This window comes from Lissotriton helveticus, chromosome 2_1 (assembly GCF_964261635.1).
Source record: "Lissotriton helveticus chromosome 2_1, aLisHel1.1, whole genome shotgun sequence".
Taxonomy (NCBI): domain Eukaryota; kingdom Metazoa; phylum Chordata; class Amphibia; order Caudata; family Salamandridae; genus Lissotriton; species Lissotriton helveticus.
The window spans coordinates 695,298,738-695,317,556 of NC_136059.1; the positions used below are offsets into that span (position 1 = coordinate 695,298,738).

At 50.6% G+C, this 18,819-nt stretch overlaps 1 protein-coding gene across 2 annotated transcripts in view; it reads left to right on the top strand.

Moving 5' to 3' along the window:
* ARSK (arylsulfatase family member K) overlaps positions 1-18,819 on the top strand; it is a 961,037-nt gene that overhangs the window by 191,742 nt on the left and 750,476 nt on the right. For both annotated transcript variants that reach the window (XM_078675401.1, XM_078675402.1), the window contains exon 2: positions 5,392-5,521. In XM_078675401.1, coding sequence (XP_078531527.1) covers positions 5,392-5,521 — 130 coding nt within the window. The remainder of the gene's footprint in view (positions 1-5,391; positions 5,522-18,819) is intronic.

Here is an 18,819-nt window from a genome sequence, read left to right on the forward strand (position 1 = left end):
TACGGCGGCTAAAACCATGTGCGCCAAGAAAATCAACATAGGTTCTTTGGCTGCCCCCCTGAATGAGAGTAGGCCCGTGCTTGACGTTGAGCTTGCCAAGGCGGTGCTGTCCTTTAAAGAATGGGTGGTAGCGGGGGTGGCTGCTTCATCCAAAGGGGGTAGTAATGGTAAAGTTCGCTCTACCCCTTCTAAACCTTGGTTTTCCCCCGAGTTGCGCACACATAAGCTGGCCTGTAAAAAGCTAGAACGTGTTTGGCGCCAAACCTACTGCCCCCTGGCTAAGTCAGCTCTGCATGGGCCTCAGAGGAACTACTATGCCTGCATTAAAACAGCTAAAGGCGAATACTTCGCTAGCCGGATTGATAGGGCTAACAATAGCAGCCGCGAGATCTTTGCGATTGTTAATAGCTTTCTCTCTCCCTGTGCTGAGCAACGGATGGTCCCGGCCTTGGGGGCGTGGTGTGAGAGTCTTTCAGTGTTCTTTGAGCAAAAAATAGCTGCTATTCAGTCCAGTTTCAGCTCCAGTAACATCTTGGATGGCATTCCTTACCTCTCCCCTCCTTTAGGGTCATCATCTCCCAGGATGGTGGAGTTTGTGCCTCCTTCAGCTACTGACACTCTGGCCGTGATTAAATCCCTGAAATCCGGGTCTCCAACCGACCCTTGTCCGGCGCGGGTGTTGGCAGGTATAGCTGAAGTGGTAGTGCAGGAAGTTGTGCATATCGTTGGCCTCTCATTTAAATCGGCCATAGTGCCTGTTGACTGGAAACAGGCTAAGCTTCTGCCTTTGCTTAAAAAGGCAGGTGCGGATCCTGCCGTGCTGGCCAACTATCGGCCAATTTCGCTGCTTCCGGCTATGGCTAAAATAGGCGAAAAATTGGCATTCCGGCAGCTGAACGAATTTGTTGAGTCGTCAGGGGCTCTACACCCGGCACAATCGGGGTTCCGTGCTGCTCACAGCACGGAGTCCGCACTGGTGGAGATCTCTGAAGCGGTTAGGGAGTGTCTGGACAGCGGCGGCAGAGCGGCTCTAATTTTATTGGACCTCTCTGCCGCGTTTGACACGGTGCCTCACCAACGCCTTCTCGCTCGGCTTGCTGATATTGGTGTCACAGGCTTAGCTTTAGACTGGCTGCGCTCTTTTCTCTCGTCTAGATCCCAGCAGGTCTGGCTTCCCCCCTTCTCATCTATGGCTAAGCCTCTTTCGACGGGGGTCCCTCAGGGCTCCACATTGAGCCCTTTGCTTTTCAATGTTTATTTGACCCCCCTGATAGAGCTAGCCGAACAATTGGGGGCCAAAATTATTGCCTATGCGGATGACATGCAGTTGTTATTCACGTGGCCCAGTGAGGTTTTGGATACAGAGCGGATTCAGTCCTGTCTATCCTCAGTTTTTAATTGGCTAGCTTCCTCACAACTGAAGTGTAATGAGGATAAGACAGAAATATTACTGTATGGTCATTTCCCCCCCAGCTTTAGAGAATTACTTTGGCCGGCTGGCTTCCCGATGCCCTGTTTAGTCAACGTTCTCGCTAAGAACTTGGGGGTCTGGTTCGGAGAAGACCTCCGGTTCGAGGGGCATATTAAGAAGCTGACTGGGGGTTGCTTTGGGACCCTTAAAGCGCTTCAGAAGTTTTTTCCTTATCTTCCCGCCCCAGCAAGAGAGTCAGTAGTGAGAGCTTTAATTCTCTCGTGTCTGGACTATGCCAACGCTTTGCTGAACGGCTCCCAGGCTTACTTGGTGGGGCGTCTCCAGGTGATTCAAAATGCGACCTCCAGATTGTTGGGTAATATCCCCAGCCGGGTGAGCGTAAGGAATCATTTGCAGAGCTTGCACTGGCTGCCAGTTCCACAAAGGATTATTTTTAAAATTCTGACACTGGCTCATAAAGCCATAAATGGGCAGGGGCCTGCATATTTGAGGAAACGATTTAGTCGTTACTCTCCTAACAGACCCCTGCGCTCTGCAGCCCATCATCTACTGCAGGTCCCTCGTTTCCGGCGTGCCCGGCTGGGAGGGCAATCAGTGGCGGTGAAGGCTGCCTTGGCCTGGAATGAGCTTCCATTATTCTTGCGTGCTACCCTGAACTTTGATTCTTTTAAAAAAGCGTTGAAAACACACTTGTTCCGGTTGGCCTTTTAGCTGTCTTTTGTTTTGGAGTCTTTGGCTGTTATTCTGTTTCCTCTTCTTCGCGCCAGGATACTCCGGCAGTAATTGAGCGCGTTATAAAACAGCATAATAATAATAATAATAATAATAATATTAAATATGGTTAGCAAGCACACCCACACACACACACACACAAACACACATTTAAATGTTGCCACTGCCTTTTTCAAACAACATTTACTTAAAAAGAATTAACCCAATCTGGTGTATGACACCACCTGGTTTGATTCCAGGCGACTAGCTCCATTATTAATTGCTGTGCCGTTCAGAGATTTGGTTGTTGTTTTCTGAAGGTCTGTTTGCTGTACCACTGGTCTCTTGGATCATCATTTTATATAGAAATCAGGTTCATTGATTTGCATTCTTTATGAATATTTGAAGAAAAGCATTCATCCCATAAGACATGCTGTCATTCTTGGTAACCTGCTTCAATCATTATACCTATATGTCTAGGGACAACTCTTAACGCAGTCTGGCACAAAGATCTGGAAACTGCTCTTTTTTATGATGGAAAGTTTATCATACAATAGTGTTCAAATGCAAACAGAGATAGAAGTGCTCTACCCGCCAATAAGTAAGCAGTCTTTTACTGATTTAGCTATTAGATGGCACTGCTTCTATTTGTTTCTTGTTTTTTACATTTAAAAGTTCATTATACTTAAAAAAAAAGTTAAATATTAATGTTTAATAATGGTATATAGCCACAGAATAATATATTAAATATTATACATTGTTTCAGCACTGTTCACTTAATTAAAAATTAAAAAAATTATATTCTTGAATATATTACATTTAAAATATTTTTTTTAAAGTTTGATAAAAACATTCCCTACCACTGTAAAAAAAGATATTACGTATTTAAAATTATCAAAAGGGATTTATTGAAATATTGGTAATTTTAATAGTTCTTAATTTTTTTTTAACATGAAATAAGATGTAATTATGGATTTAAATAATTAAAATTATTTATTTTATTTTAATATTAGTACCTATGGGGTTTTAAGACCTTACCCCCATTATTTCACATAGGAGGATGTTGCAGTGCTTGTGAGAGGTCATAGGAAGTGCTGGACATACAACTGGTTTTGGTCCTTTTTGGCTGTAGTATGTATAGAAGTTCAGTTTGTGAATAGCAATGGGCTTACTCATTTGGGGTAGGTGCATGTCCCTCCCTGAAGGACTCCTTCACCCCTCCTTGCTCCTACCATCCCATTGGATTTTAGTTTATTAAATCTTAAAAAGAATAATACAAATTTTAAATATTTAACTTAATTAAATATTGAATTAAAAAACAAGTTACTACTGCTGTAAAAATTTGTATTTTGCTCTTTAAAATAAATATATAAAAGTAATTTACATTCATATTTAACATACAAATAAGTTACTATTTTTTTAACTTAATAACCTTTTGAATTTTCCCTACATATTACCATTGAGGGGGATATCTACCTCAGTGGTGGGGAACACAGCCTATATGTTAAAAATCACTTGTACTAACTTTATTTTGAATCAAATTTGAATTATTTGAACATATTTTATTACATTAAAATTATTTTGTAAAGTTATTATAAAATCCCGCATAAAGTAAAAACAAATTGTATTTACTTATTATTTATTAAAAATGACAAAATATATTTAGAATTTTAATGTAATTAAGTATTTTAAAAAGTTACATTTCATTTTACATTAATTATTTTTACATTAAAAACATTAAACTATTTTATCACTCAAATTATTGTGGGGAATTTTAGGAAAAAGGATCAGTACCTCCAAGACAGATCCAATTGGTCGCACTGCTGCCCCAGAAGCCAGCACAGTTGTTTGTAGTTGTTACATGCTATGTGTCAGTGCTTATGAGTACATGCTGTTCAGCTTTCGACTTGGGTACAACCTATATGCCCTGTAACCAATATATTCCTGTTTAAAAGAAAAATATGGGAGTCAGGTATTGTATTGTGTCGCAATCTGAGTGTGACCCATGGATTTAGGATAAAATACTTGTGTCCTATTTACAAGTGTATTGAATTGAAAATATTCACTTTATAATTAGGATACTGTTGCAGCCAGCTTCCGTTTTTTCAGTCTAGTTGTCCACTATTTGAAAGTCATAGCGGTATTTGTTATCAGTTTCAGAATAATATGATATATTTTGAAATACGAAATGCATTCATGGAGTTTGCTATCCTTATTGTGACAAATACCCCAATCACAAGTGAACCCTATTGTGCCTGACATATATGTTGGTTATGATGGTAAAATATTTTGCTATTTTGTAAACAAATGTAATGATGTATTTGATTTAGCAGTGACACTTTTGTAGTTTTATTTAGGCCTCACATGCCCCTCCCCTATAAAATACATAGCACCCCCCCCCCCCGGGCCCTGGCTCGCCCCAGATTATTATTTTTTTAAAGTGTGGGAGCCTGTACTTTAAAAAGAAATGTAAGTGAATTTGTGGATTCACAGTGGATTTGCTGTGAAATGTAAAAAAATTAAAACAGTTTTTGGCCCAATGGGGCCGGATTGAGGCGTATGGAGGCAGTGAGGGAGGCACAGGGATCCCCCCACAAACACTACAGTGACTGCTTCCAACCCAGCAGCTGCTTGATGTACCATCTTGTTTAGTTGTGCACACCTATTTAGTGGTCCAGAAATATCAGTTTAAGTGCTTCCCAACCCCAGTAATACAACTAGAATACAGTCTTGGGACTACTAATTGGAACCAGTTAATTAAAGCACATTGAAATGTATCTACTGGAATAGCCAGGGCCGGACTGGCTACCCGGCGTTTTGGTGTGCTGCAAAGCTGGGGCTGATTTCACTGCAGTGGGGTCTGATTTCGTTGATGGGGACCTGTATGTGCTTCTAAATAAACAAAGCAAAATGAATGGGTTTAAGCACGCGCAAGTCCCCATCAACTAAATCAGCCCCTAGCTTGGGAGCACACCAAAACACCCGGTAGCCAGTCTGGCCCTGGGAAAAGCTGTCCGGAGTGGCACCTTGCTTTATGAGACTGAAGATCATCAATGTTAGGAACAATGCAATTAAGAGCTCAGAGTGGAATAGCAGGGGTTACCTATGTTGCCATGCCTGTTTGAAGCAGAAAACTACTTCCTCTTTGCCTATACTTTAAAATATCTCTGGATTTGTGGCTGCTAATTTGTAAATTGTCCAGAGTCATCTTCACTTTGTTTGAGTAATATTTGCTGTTTTTGTTGCAGGATGGAAGGTTAACAGTTTTTGCAGGAAACCACACAGTAGAGCTTCCTTTTGTGAACTTCATGAAAAGGCGCGGTGCCACTTTTTTAAATGCCTACACCAACTCTCCGATTTGCTGCCCATCTCGAGCAGGTATGCTTACACCCGGTGTATGTTTATTTGTATTACTTCAAGGATCGTAGTTCAAATACATAGTTCTGTTTCTGTGTGGTATTACTAGTATTTACAAGTGTATTTATAGTGCTTCTTGTATACTCAGAACCTTCTCAACATGCATCTCTATATTGTTTCTGTGCTACCATTGGTACAATAATAGGCTCATTTGTAGTTGGGTACAAAGTGTATACATGTCATAAATACAATTTGGCCCATTTTTGTTGTACCCTCACTGCGGAAGAACGTTCCCCTTGAGTTTGGCAAGCCTTTTGTCATCTAAAAACCTACCTCTTTTGTTGACTGCTCTTTCTGCACCCTGCCGCACATGTACTGCTGGTAGTGCAGTGTTTGTGCTTACCTGAACCTTGCCCTCTGCTGACCCAGAAACCCGAAGACTGGAATTATAAGTTGTAACTTACCTGCAATACCGTATTATTGTTTTCCTCTTAAAGGTTAACATTGCAAAGACTGAAAATTGCACTGTGTCCACTTTTTTGAAACTGAAAAGTATTTTTAGTTAAAAATTACTTAACTTTTTGTGAAGATCTTGGTCTTCAAATAAATCTTGAAAGAAGCTTATTTTTACAAAAATTGATGTGGATCTCCTTTTTGAGTTGTGTATCAGTTATTGGTCATTGTGTGCACAACAAATGCCTTACACTCCTCTGTGTTAGGCCTAAGGATTCTCATCCTCCACACTACCGCAAATAGAGCACAATGGGTTTGCATTGAGCCCTGTAACTTCCGGGGGAATCACTGGTCTCTGTGCACAATATAACCACCTAGTGGTATACCATATAAAGAGCCAGCTTCCTGTTGCAGCGGTGGGGTACCAGACTCAATATTTGTTGTACCACTAGATCAATAAGTGATTTCACAAGCGGAAATCCAATTTTGTTATTAGTTAAAATATGTTTTTTATTTTTTCCAAATTTATTTAAACTCCTCTCTGTAGGGTGTCCCAGATACTCTTCACAGCCAAAGGGTGGGTCCATAGGAGAAGAACCCGGATTCCAAAAAGGCTTGGTGTCATGGCTGTAGGTCATTGGGGCACCAAACATGGAGACCTTAGCTGAAAAAATAAGAAAAATGCCTGTTGCCAACCTGCAGTAAATGCAGTTGCTAATGTCCAGATGGGAGTCTAGGTGTGGCCTGACCATGTCACTGCCCCACGAAGGCAACTCTAGTCTTTGAGGGAGGAGTAGACTTATCTTGTGCTGCCTGGCCCCCTAATAAGCACAAAATAAAATAGAAATCACATCTCAGAACATCCAGCCAAACTGCATTCGGTTTCTGTCCAAAAACAAGTTATATTAAGATCTTTTTGCCATAAAGCACTAAAGGGACTCTTATTGGGGTCTCCCTTATTTTACCTTTCCTTCCTACACTTTAAAATCATGTGATTTCCTGCTCATGTCTGTCCCCTTTATCAAGAAAAGCCAGGATTAGAGGCAGGTATTTTTAATTTCAAAGTATGTTTATTGAATTTTTCAGAACAGAAAAAGAAAGGCATGGCATAGCTAAGCACAATCAACAAGCAGGTTAAGCGAGCGAGACAGACAGACACGTCTTCTCTTAATAAGCGTTAGATGAGCAGGGTGAGCATGCTCAGATGTAAAGGTAGTGCCCGGAGGTCGAAAGACGCCCCTAGTCGGGGCAACAAGTAAACAAGCCAGCCTTAAGAACCCACCCCCCCCCTAACACCCCAAAACAACACCCCCCCACCCCACCAGTACGCCAGTCTTCCATAGCAGTCCTGTGAGGTATTGCAAGACTAAATGTATCAGGGTGCCTCTGTTTGCGTTCGGTCTATCATGCAGTCCGTAAGTCGTAGGATACGAAGGTACTTCGGGCAGGTGATTTCGTGGAATTCCCTGGAGAGCAACGCTAGGAGTGGCTGCCAAGTGGTGCGGAATGCGTCAGTAGTATGTGTTAGTGTGGCCTGAATCCGTTCCATGCCCAAGGTGAACCATAGCTTGTGTAACCAGCCAGTGTGGGTGGGTGGGGTAGTAGAGCCCCATAGCGACAAGATGTGTTGCGACGCTGCCTGCATGGCGATGCCCATTTGTTTGCCGCGAGCTGATCGTAGGGGGAATGTAAGTGCGTTTGGAAGTCCTAGGAGTGCGTATGCTGGGAAACGTGGGATCTCAGTATCGAATGTGGAGTCAATATCGTCCAGGACGACCCTCCAATACTCCTGCAAGGCGGGACAGTCCCATAGGAGGTGAGTCAGTGTACCCCGGCTGCCACATCCTCTCCAACACAGCGCGCTACGGGTCGGGTTGCTTTGGTTGAGTCTCGCTGGGGTAAGGTGCCAATATATAGCCAATTTTATCGCCGATTCCCTGGCTTTGGTGTTGCGGGTAGTGTGGGCGGCCCTGTAATATATGTGGTTCCATTCGATCGTGGAAAGAGGTCTTCCGAGTTCCGCTTCCCAGCGCCGCTGCCCAGCGGTCTTAGCAGGGTCGGCAGTAGGGGAGAGCATCCGATAGAGATCTGAGATAAGATGTTTATCGGAGTCTTTGGACACAAGCCAGCGTTCGAACGGCGTCATTTGCCGGCCCACCAGAGGGGCAACATCCGGGCTCAAGAGCCAGTGGCGGATCTGGAAATATTGATACATGTGAGGATTGTCCATTCCATAGTCTCGCGAGAGCTCGGCGAGAGGAAGGAATCCCTCCGTGTCAAAGAGGTGCCCGGCCGATCGGCACGGTGTATCACGCCATTGCAAGAAAGCTCGACTGTCCGTGCCGGGTGGGAATGCGGGGTTGTCAAAGAGTGGAGTAAGTGGGGACGGGAAGGTCGTGAGGCCCCGTTTGACCGCCACCATGTCCCAGGTCGCCATAGTGGTCCGAGTAATAGGGGAACGGAGGAGATATCGCGGCCTATGCCGGCGAGCAAGGAACAGTATCTTCCACAGGGAGGTCTGTGCCATGGCTCTGTCCTGAAAGAGCCATCTCTTCTCCGATTCGGGCCGGTACCATTCCACCAGATACCGAAGTTGCGAGGCCTGGAAATACTGCAGCAAGTTTGGGATCCCGAGGCCGCCCTCGTCCACGGTCCTGTGCGCCACTTGACGATGTAGTCTGGCGCGTTTCCCCTCCCACACAAATTGGTGAAGAGCATGTTGGAGGTCAGCTAGCGTCCCCATTGGCGGTGACACCGGGAGGGTCTGAAAGATGTATAGTATTTTGGGTAGGACCGACATCTTTACCGCCGCGATCCTCCCAAGTAAGGAGAGGGGTTGCTTCGACCAACGCGCGAGGTCAGCCCGGATTTGGGATGATAAGGTAGAGTAGTTGTGAGTAACCGTCGAGACCGTGGAGGAGGTCAGAGTAATCCCCAGGTATGGCAGACGGGTGGTGGACCGCAGTTGGCAACCGAAGGTGGCCGGTGGGCTGTTGGAAAGAGCATGGCTGCCAAGGGGTAGTATCAGGGATTTCCCCTGGTTGACCTTGAAACCCGACACCCTGCCGAATTGGTCCAGCTCCGTCAAAAGTGCTGGTATGGAGCTAGAGGGACGGTTCAACGCGGCGATTATGTCGTCCGCGTACAATCCCACCACGTGGGATTCGTTGCCGAAAGACATTCCTAAAATGTGGGGATTATCGCGGATCTTCTGCGCCAAGGGCTCTATGTATAGGGCAAATAGGAGTGGTGAGAGGGGGCAGCCCTGGCGAGTTCCCCTCTGTATCTCGAAAGGGTCGGACTTGAGGCCGCCCAGCCGGACACGGGCCAAGGGACGGTAGTAGCAGCTCGCGATCCAGGCCTGGAACCGGTCGCCCAGGCGGTAGCGTTGCAGCACAGCCTGCAGGTAGGTCCAATCGACACGGTCGAAAGCCTTCTCCGCATCGATGGCTACTAGGGCAGAGTCGGAAACCTGAAAATGAGCTTTGTCCACGAGGTGCAGGAGTCTTTTAGTATTGTCACTGCACTGGCGGTTCGGGACAAAGCCCGATTGGTCCGGTTCGAGGATGCCCGGGAGGCAGGGGCCTAAGCGAGCCGCCAGTACCCCCGTGAACAGCTTCAGATCCAGATTGAGTAAGGAGATGGGGCGGAATGCGGAGCAGTGCGTTGGGGGCTTGCCCGGTTTAGGCAGGACCACAATGTCGGCTGCAAGCATATCGGGCGGGATGGAGCTTGGCCCTTCAAAGGAATTAAAGAGCCTGGCGAGGATAGGCGCTAAGACATGGCCGAAGGACTTATAAAAGCCCGACGAGAAACCGTCAGGGCCCGGGGATTTAAGCGGACGGAGGCGTGCAATGGCAGCGAGGATCTCGTCGGGGCGAATGGGGGCATCAAGGGTTTCCACGCTCGTTGAACATAACGGCGTGATGTTGGCCGTTTGCAAGTAAGCGTCAATGGCTGTCGGCGACGCCGTATCTGTGCTATACAAAGAGGCGTAGTAGGAGCGAAAGGCCGAGGCAATTTGTGCGTCCTCAGTAACTGCCTCGCCGGCATCGTCTAGCAGCGTCGTGATTTTGGAGCGTTGGAGTTTGGCCTTCAAGGCACTGGCCAGGAGCCGGCCGGTGCGGTTGCCCCCCACGTAGTACGTGTGGCGGAGGCGAAGAGCAGCAAATTCTGCCCTGTCGGTATCGAGGCTAGCTAGCTGAGCCCTGGCGGCCTTAAGTTGGCGCCAAATTCTCGGGGCTCCGGTACGGCTGTGAGCTCTCTCCAGCTCCGCAACTTTGTCGGAGAGGTCGCCCCTCTTTTCTTTGCGAAGTGCGGCGTCTGCAGCTGATAACGCTATCAGCTCCCCTCTAACGACAGCTTTCAAAGCTCCCCATAAGGACGACATCGACACCTCAGGGGTATCATTGGTGGCCAGGTAATCCGAGATGCACTTATGAAGTTGGCGGGTGACCGCCTGTTTTTGTAAGAGGGTTTCGTTATGTCTCCACGACCCCGGAGTGCGTGGCGTGCAGGGTACTTGAAGCGTCAGTTCCACTGCCTGATGGTCGGAGAGGGCAGCCGGGACAATCTCCACTGTGGTGATGTGGGGAATGAGGGTCGATGAGCCCAAGAAGTGGTCTATACGGGCGTAGGTGTGGTGTACGTGTGAGTAGAATGTGTACTGCGTTGCAAGCGGGTGAGCGTGCCTCCAAAGGTCTGAGATGTCCCTATCATGCAGCCAAGTAGTGCCGTTCTGCGAAATCGCCCCCGTGTCTCCGTAACGGTGCCCCGACCTATCCTTGGCCGTGTCCATGACGAGGTTAAGGTCCCCCCCTAGAAGCATGTAGGTGTGAGGTGTCTGAAGCGTTTCTGAGATTGCGGAAAGCAAGAAGGGTTCCTGACCGGTATTGGGAGAGTATATGGAGCCTATTGCGTATGTGGTGTTGCCAATCTGGAAAGCGTGGGCTAGAAGGCGTCCCCTGATTTCTCCTAGTTTAGCCCCTACCTTGCCTTTAAAGCGCCGTGAAATGAGCAGAGCCACCCCAGCTTTCTTCGACGTGAGAGAGGAGAATAGTTGCTGTGGGAAAGCGCGGGAGCGCAGCCGGTGCCAATCCTTGGCCAAGAGGTGGGTTTCCTGCAGCAGGCAGATGTCGGCTGCTGAGTTCTCTAGGTAGGAGAGGACAGCCCTGCGCTTAATCGGGTTATTGAGTCCCTTGACATTAAGGGACAGGATTTTGAGCGTGTCAGCCATCACCGGGGTACGTAGTGGTGAACGGGCTCAACTCCGCAAAACGCTGCGCAGCAGTGGAGAACGTGGGCAAACCCTGGTGTGTGTAAAGATCCCCTGGCGTACTGGTCCCCACCCCCCACGGTGTACTGGTCCCCCCCCAACAGTTCCCCCCCCCCCCGTGGCCACCCTAACCCCAACAGAGTGGACCCCCCTAACCCCCTGCAAGTGCCGAACCCCCCTTCCCCAACTTCCCCATCCCCCCCCATAACCTCCCCCCCAACGAAAACCAGTAAAAGTCTCGGGCCTAGTCGTGCAGGGCACAGGTCCGTAGAAAGTCAAAGAAAGGGGTACCGTGGTTGCAGCCCAATCAGAGGCTCCCCGACCCAAACCCCCGTCAAACTGCGTTCAAATGAGATATCACCCCCAAGCTGGGCAAGGTCCATAAGGGCAATAGTCTACTGGTCGGGTGCCGTGTTGTCCGCCACTTCCTGTATTGCAGCTTCTCGTTCCTGAGCGACCGTGATAGGGTCTGGCTTTGGGACGGATCTCGGCGCTCTCCTCCTGCGGACCGTCTGCCAGCCGTCAGCCGCTGGGCGAGGTGGGTCTCCCTGCGACCGGGACGGAGAGGTGTCTCTGGAGGTGGTGCCGTCCGGTATGTCAATCCCAAGCAGGGAGCAGGTGTCGCGGAGCGATTTAAGCTGGTGAAGGGATCCGTTCCACTTGAAGATCAGACGGAACGGGTGGCCCCAGGAGTAGGGTACCCCGGCCTCCCTCAGGAAGTTCGTCGCAGGCCTGAAGGATTTGCGTTTCAGCAGGGTGATATTACAGAGATCCTGAAAAAGGGCCACTGGGTCAGCGCGAAACGTGATGGGTTGTGCTTTCCTGGCCTCTCTAAGGATGCGTTCCTTCAGGGGAAAGTCCGGTAGGAACGCGAGGATGTCCGGAGGTGGTGCTGGCGCCCTGCGTGCCATGCCCACCCTGTGCGCTCTGTCGATGCGAATTTCGAAGTCGCTCGCCTCCCCCAGAATGTGTCTAAATAGGTCCTGTAGGTAGGTGGCCACACTGTCCTTTTCAGCGTTCAACGGGACCCCCCTGACCCTTATGTTATTCCGCCTGGAGCGGTTCTCCAAGTCTTCAGAGTGCGACTGTAAGTCCACTTGCTGATCCTGAAGTCGTAGGATTTCCTGCTGAAGTCGCTCCACCTCCCCACTGCGGGACCGATCCGCCTCCTCCAGCGAGGCCACACGCTCACCCAGGCCGTCGATGTCGTGACGGAGTTCGCGATGTTCCCCGGCCATGTCCTGTTTCAGAGTCTGGAAGTCTTCACGCAGTGTATTGAAAAGGGAGGCCAGGAAGGCTTTCGTTATCGGAGCAGAGTCTTCATCCTGTGGCTGAGGGCTCGCGGGGGGCCTCGGGGATGGCTGTGGTTGGGTTTTGTCACCTTTCGACGTCGCTTTATGCATGAGTTCCACCACGTTCCGGTTCCCCTTGCGATTAGAGTGCGTCATTGTGTCCGGTGCAGGGCGGCAGGCCAGCCGGCAAAGAGACTAACTGTGATGAGTGGTGAGCAAACCAGAGCTGTCCCGTGAGATGGCGAGGAGTGGCGACCCAAGAGGAGGCGTCTTGGGGGTGGCCGGAGGAAGAGTCTCTCGTGTGGCGCCGCAGGGGTGGTGCTCAGGACGCGATGTAGCCGGTGAGACGATGGGGGTAGAGGCGACCAGGCCAGCCGGGCTGGGGACACTGCGCCTCGTTGAGCAAGGGTACGCCTGAGTGAGGAAGAGCTACGCTGGCCTATGAAGAGTGCTGTGACACCAGGCTGAAGAGCAGCGCCTCGGAAGCAGTCGAAGGCTGCGAAGACGTCCACAGACGGGCTGATCGACCAGGCGGGGGAGCCGGTGGGTAGCAGGCAGCAGGCAGTCGGGAGGAGGTCTGCAATGACGGTTCCAGCAAACGGAGGCTCAGGGCAGTGTCCAGCAGGGGAGTGACACCGACCCCCGCAGGCGAGGGACCCCCAGCAGAGAGTACAGGGACCCAGGGGAGGGGAAGCAAGTGGTAGTCCAGGACGCAGGGCGCCTCTCACCTCATCCCCCACGTCCTAGGGGTCGTTTCCAATGCGGGGGTGCACTGCTGTGTGGTTCCTCGCGTTGGTGGCGGGTCCCTTCTCCGAGAAGTCGGGGGGACGGGGGGGTTCCGGGTCCCCTCCAGTAGCGGGCCGATGCCGCTAGTGAGATGTCCGCTGTGGGTGGAGTGGCGGTCGGAGATCCCTCCGACCCCCGGGCAGGCCCACGCCGGGGTCTAAAGTTGCAGGAGGCGTCCGGTGGGGTTTGCTGTGCCCGGAGGGGCCGTAGAAGCAGGCCGCAGTTCCGGTGGTAGTCCTCCGCCGATGATCGGGGATGCGGGGGAAACTCTGGCGAGGGGTGGGGGGCGAGAGCGCCCGGTGCAGGGCGCCGTCGAGTCAGGCCGCGCCGTCACCCCAGAGGCCCATACATGGCCTCAGAATGTCTGGGTTATACCGGACCGGATTTAGCGGGCCATGCCAAAAGAAGTTCTCACCGTGCAGCAGGAGATGTGTATAGCAGGAAGATCAGCGCGGGCTCAGTGAGAGCACGCAGGCCACAGGCGGAGGGGTAGCGCCGCGGTTGTCAGCAGGAGGGAGGCGTCTCAGTCCGGATAGTGGCGCCCGAGCCCCAGGCGTGGGGAAGTCCACAGATGTCCCAGGCGATGGAGCGGGGTGCCTCAGTGGGCGGTGGGTAGCGGGCAGCCGGTACCACGTTGGTGGCCAGAGTTAGTAGCCCCGGTGGGCGAAGGTTCGGTTAAGTTCCTGGTAGGCCCGCGCCGGGGCCCACAGCAGCCGAGGGCTACCCAGCAGGGTGTGCAGTGTCCGGGGGGAGGGTCAGTTGTTCCCAACCTCCCGCCGCAATCCGCAGGGCGCACCTCACCTTTCTCTGCAGCGTGCTCTCCCAGACTGCCGTCCGTTATAGAGGCTGCCGTCGCGGCATGGAGCCGCAGCGAGGGGGTAATCCCACGTCGTCAGTGCGCTTCCCCTGCTGGCGGCTGAAGGGGGGAGAAGGCAGACGGCGCCCCGCTCGGTGCTCGCCGTAGTAGGTCCAGTGGGCAGGGTCCCTTCCGACCGCCTGGTAGGCCCACGCCGGGGCCTAGAGTGGTTGGGGGCCCTCCGGTGGGGCGTGCAGTGTCAGGGAGGGTCAGGACAAGCAGTTCTCTTCGTGGGTGCGTCTCTCCTGCCAGTGGCCGGGGGGGAGGGGAGTCTCCGGCAGATCGCGGGAGACGGGCAGTCAGTGCTCCACCCGATGTAGGCCACTGCTGGTCTGGTGGTTCAGTTCCCGTGCGGCCGCCCGGCAGGCCCACGCCGGGGCCTAGAGTGACCAGGGGCTCTCCTGCGGGACGCCCAGGGTCCTGAAGGGTCGGAGCTCGCAGTCCCCTTCGCTAGTGCACCGCCCCCGCTGGCAGCTGAGGGGGTGGGAAGGTTCCGGCGGATCGCGTGAGGCGGGTAGTCAGTGCCCCGCCTGATGCAGGCCGCTGCCGATCTGGTGATCTGAGTCCCGCTCGGCCGCCTAGTAGGCCCACGCCGGGGCCTGGAGTTGCTGGGGACTCTCCGGCGGGGCGCTCTGTGTCCGGAGGGGTCGGGACGCACAGCTCTCTTCGGCCATCCGCTGCCGACCGCAGGACCTGCCCCACTGTGCTTCGCTGTGCGCCCCTACGGTGCCCCGGTCTCAGCGCTGACAGCCGCTGTGGCGTGGAGTTGCGGCGGAAGGGCTCAAACCTTCGTCGCCATTACGCTTTTCCCGCCGGCAGCTGAAAAAGCGGGGTATAGGCGGTCTCCGACTCAGAGAGACCCGATCGGAGGTTCCTCAAGTAAGCAGGGTGATTAGGAGCTAGATTTGGGCAGGTTTACAAGGGGGTGTCAGCTGGTGATAACTTGGAATGGGGCACAGGGCCGGGGAGCCTCGCGATCCACGTCCTCTCAAGCTGCCATCTTGGCCACGCCCCCGCAGGTATTTTTAATTTATTACAGCAAAGATGTTGAAACTTCAGGTTTTTCTTTGTAAATAGTTTTTATTTGCATTTTAATCAAACAAAACAGAACACAGTGGAAGGTTGCAGGCAAGCAGCATGCTAAACGATGTCAAATCACATTGCAGTTATGCGGCCAGTAGCAATGTGTCTAGTAAATAAATAATACAAAATTACAAAGGGTTGATGTGGATGAGTGTGCCCCACCAGGTTGATCTTGTGCATGGAGGTTGAGCATGAGTTCCTTGTTGCATCCGAACAGCCTGGGACCACACTTACCCAACTTTGCAATCATACCCACCCGAAAGCTCTGGACAGTCACAACTTCGCACTAAAAATCACTTGAAGAGGCTCCCCCAGACATTAGACTGTTACCTGCATCGCAGCAGCTGTGTAGTGAACCCCCCATGTGGGCTTGGTCTCCGGAATTTGCCCATCAGGTTCCAACCTGGGGCAAGCCAACAGTACAGAATCCCAAGCAAGCAAGATCAGCACCTTCCAAGATCCCCTTGCCTCTTCCCTTCGATTTGCCTTCCCCTCACACTCTGTCCATTTTACCAATTCCAATCCCCAGTTATAGACATCAGGGCTGCAAGCTGACGTCCAAATCATAGGCAGTTGCCTGCGGGCAAGAACCAATGCCAGGTCTGTAAATCTGCCCATCACCTTCAGAGCCACACCACGCTCATTCAGGCCCAGCAGACACACCTGTGGATGGAGTTCCAAGACTCCATCAGTAGCTCTGCAAACCATCTGAAGGACTGTGGTCTGGTAGGGTAGTACCATCAAGGAGGACCACACCATGTGGAAGGAACTGCATCATCTGCACAGTACCTAGGACAGCTCAATGCCGCATCAGGGCCGTGCCATGAATTTTTGAGGGGGTGAGGTTGGCCTTTTGTAGATAATATATCTGAAAAAACTAGAAGTGAGCATTTCTAGACACCCTGGGAGGCGTCCCCAAGTCCTCCTCTCAGCGCAGATGGAGACTCGCCAGGTCCTACTGCACCCTATTCAGCAGAGCTCTGTAAAGCAATGTGACTGCCCTTATCTGACCTGTGATGACTAAGAGATGATGCAGACATTCATGCTCTGGTGGTTCCTCAAGTCCGTGGCCCCACCAGTTCGGTATTCCAAGCACAAGAGCCCCATGGAGCAAAAAATGCCCAGCTGGGAGGTCATGCACTTCCTGGAGCTCCAGGAAGTGGCTTTCCCCACCCCCACAAGTAGTTCACCAAGCATAATAATCACTGCCATTGTCTACCTGTGGAGCCCTTACCATCCCCCTAGTCACTCCCAAAGTAGGGCAGCCAACAACTGGAGCTCACATTTATATGGAAATTGGTTGCGCGTCCTCTGAAGTGCTCTAGTCCATAAGAAGCATTCCTTTCTTATCAGTACATTCATAGTCCGTACCAAGGAGGTGGGCGCGAGTTTCATCAAGATGCTAGTAAATAGATCTTCGAAGGACAAGCCACACTCATGAGGGCCCACTCCATCCCAGAGTGTAGACCTCCAGCTAGCTACCCACTGCCGTTTTACCACCAAATAATTAAGTTTGAAATTGGGCACAGCTGGGCCACGATCCGTGACTGACAGACAAAGGTACTGGAGCACCAGGCAGCACCCCAAGATACCCCAGTATAACATCAGTAAGATACCATCCAGTTCTCGAAAGAACTTCCATGGTAATTCCACGAACAGATAGAGAAATCGAGGCAGTTCTACTAATTTAGAAACAGCCACCCACTGATAGCAGTAGTGTGTTCCAAAAGGCAACTGAGCATCTGAGATCAGCCATCGCTCAGCCGCAGTTACCCTTGTACAGCAGGCCTACCATGCGGTAATTAGCTACCCCCAAATATTGAATAGTCCTTGGTTCCCACTACAGTAACATGGGTGGTCGGTTAGATCTGTGCCCCTCGTTGTCACCTTGGAGGGAGAAGACATATGACTTGTCCCATTTTACCTCCAGACCAGATTGATGGCCGAAATTTGTCAAAGCTGTCAGAGTAGTTGCTTCCTCAAGATCTGCACAACGCTTTGAAAGGTCTTTCTCCAGGCAGCTCCAACTCAGAAAACTGTTATAGAGCGGAGTATTGGAGTGGCCATATGAGGGGGATGGGTGTGGGTAGGGGACAGCGTGGAAGGAAATCTGAAATGCAAAGGTTATTAGAACATTGGAATGTGGAGCACTCCATTGCAGACAATTGAGTGCTCGGTGCTTCTACGGGCCAGTAAAGACCCGCAGAGCAACATTCCAATGCTGTTTAAACAAAGGCCTCTCAGAAATCCCCCGTGGCTCTGAGTGGCCTTTGTTTAATTTGTTAGAACATTCTTCCCACTAGTGGCAGAATGTTCTAATAGCCTTATCGCCCTTCGTAACAGGGCTATACCGGCTATTAAAGTCCCGCTCCCTTGTTTAGGGCCTTTAACGCTCTAAGTTACATACAAAATGAAAAGCATCCTGATAAATCATAAATCTCTCAGATAAAAATGGAGGACGGAAAAGGCTTTTTCTATTGTCTCTGTACAGACCATAGAACAGCAAAAGATGGACAGTTGACTGGATGGCTGTCCCATCACAGGGGCATTTAGGTACATTTAGGGGCCCATAAGGATGGCGGGTGGATTGCCCCCGCCAGCCAGCGGTGGTCACCGCCGGCCTGGCGGGGGCAATCCGTCCGCCATCCACTCCGGAATGACTCCCCGCCATATTAGTGTGGCTGGGGGGTCCGCCCCGGTCGCAAATGGTTTATATGGTGGCGGTGTCTATCAGACACTACTTCAAACAACAGGAGAGTCAGGGTATAGACAATCACTCTTTTACCCCTAAGATCAGTATTCAAATAACAACAAAAGACTGATGTGAACACAGAGTGTAGATAGATTCAAACCATTACACCTCAAATGGTGAATCAATGGAAAACTGACAACAACCACTAAACCAAGTGAAAGAAACAACAAAAGTTATTTATAAAAAGAACCCTCACTCACCAACCTAGCGTTGACATGCTTTATCATGGGGTTCCCACTGGAAGGACCGAATGTCCTCCCAGTGTGCTACTACGCCTGTTTACAGCGGAGCTGGTTCTTTTGTGTGTTTGAGACAGTGAGAAACCAGAAAGTGTCAAATGTGTGAGAAAATTAAAAAAATGCATAGTTGTGACTGTCAACCACTTTATTAAGAGTCCAACCAGCATTGGTTAAAAACAGGTGAAATTGGGACTTTTAAATAGGTTTTATAATTGAAAACCCTTAGTCGGTCAACATGTTTCTGCTTACGAGCCAAAGTCGCTCAGCATTCGTCAGGACCTTGATGTTAATCCTCCGGCGGTGTGCACGCGCTAAGGCGCACCCAACCGTGAAGATATTAGTGTGAAAAAATATAAAAACTGTAGTGATTTACTCACAGATTTACCCGTGGGGGCACGCTCAGTATTTACTGGGGCCCGCTATATAATGAGCAGTGTTTTCGCATGTCAAGGGCAAACACGGCAGGGGGTTTCTTCACGCCGTGCAACTTTCTAGCCGGCGGCTCCCCGTAGGCAACCTGTCTTGCTGCACTTCCGTGGCCCGAAACTGTCTCAAACACACAAAAGAACCAGCTCCGCTGTAA